The 600-nt window shown below is 66.5% G+C and overlaps 1 protein-coding gene across 3 annotated transcripts in view; it reads right to left on the bottom strand.

The window, feature by feature from the left end:
* The window catches only part of kansl2 (KAT8 regulatory NSL complex subunit 2), an 8,354-nt gene that overhangs the window by 1,538 nt on the left and 6,216 nt on the right, over positions 1 to 600 (bottom strand). For all 3 annotated transcript variants that reach the window (XM_019881939.1, XM_019881950.1, XM_019881929.1), the window contains exon 8: positions 26 to 279. In XM_019881939.1, the coding sequence (XP_019737498.1) occupies positions 26 to 279 (254 nt within the window). The remainder of the gene's footprint in view (positions 1 to 25; positions 280 to 600) is intronic.

Genomic DNA, 600 nt, shown 5'->3' with positions numbered 1-600 from the left:
CCCCCCCCGGGACACATCCACGCACGTCGCTGAACTCCAGGGGGAGGCTCTCGGTGGGCCGGAGCTCGGCGGCGCTCAGGTACAGCTCCCTGGCGCCGGGGGTGGGGTGCTCCTGCTGGGGGGGCTCCCGCTCCGGCCGGTACATGGGAGGCGGCAGGGGGAGGTGAAGCGGGCAGCGGGGGTCGTCCGACTGGCCCATGTGCACCGGACGCTCGCACGGGACGTCCTTGGTGCCCGGACAGCTCTTGAACAGGACCTGGTTGCCGTCCTGGAAGATATCTGAGGGTGGCGCCGTCAAGGAAAAAAGGGGCAAGTGGGGAGGGGGGGTCCAAACCACAAGAGAGGAAACGAAGCGGATGAGCCGAGCGGCCAAGTCGCGACTCCGCAAACGTGAGGACGCGCGCGGGCCGCTCGAGTCCGCCGCTCCGCCTGAGAAAAAAAAAAGCCAAGCTTTGCCGCCGGCTCGGAAATGCGGCTTGGGCCGGCTTATTGGTGGAGCTCTTGAATGCGAGCCTTTGGAGGACGCCAATCATTGAGCAATGGAGGAAACCAAAGCGTTGACAAATCCCCCCCCCCACCCCCACAGGCTCGCGCACCCGA

This window comes from Hippocampus comes, unplaced genomic scaffold (genome assembly GCF_001891065.2).
Source record: "Hippocampus comes isolate QL1 unplaced genomic scaffold, H_comes_QL1_v1.1 scaffold475, whole genome shotgun sequence".
NCBI classification, from domain to species: Eukaryota; Metazoa; Chordata; class Actinopteri; order Syngnathiformes; family Syngnathidae; genus Hippocampus; species Hippocampus comes.
Note: the sequence above shows the minus strand (reverse complement) of the source record. Positions and strands in the feature narration are given on the sequence as shown.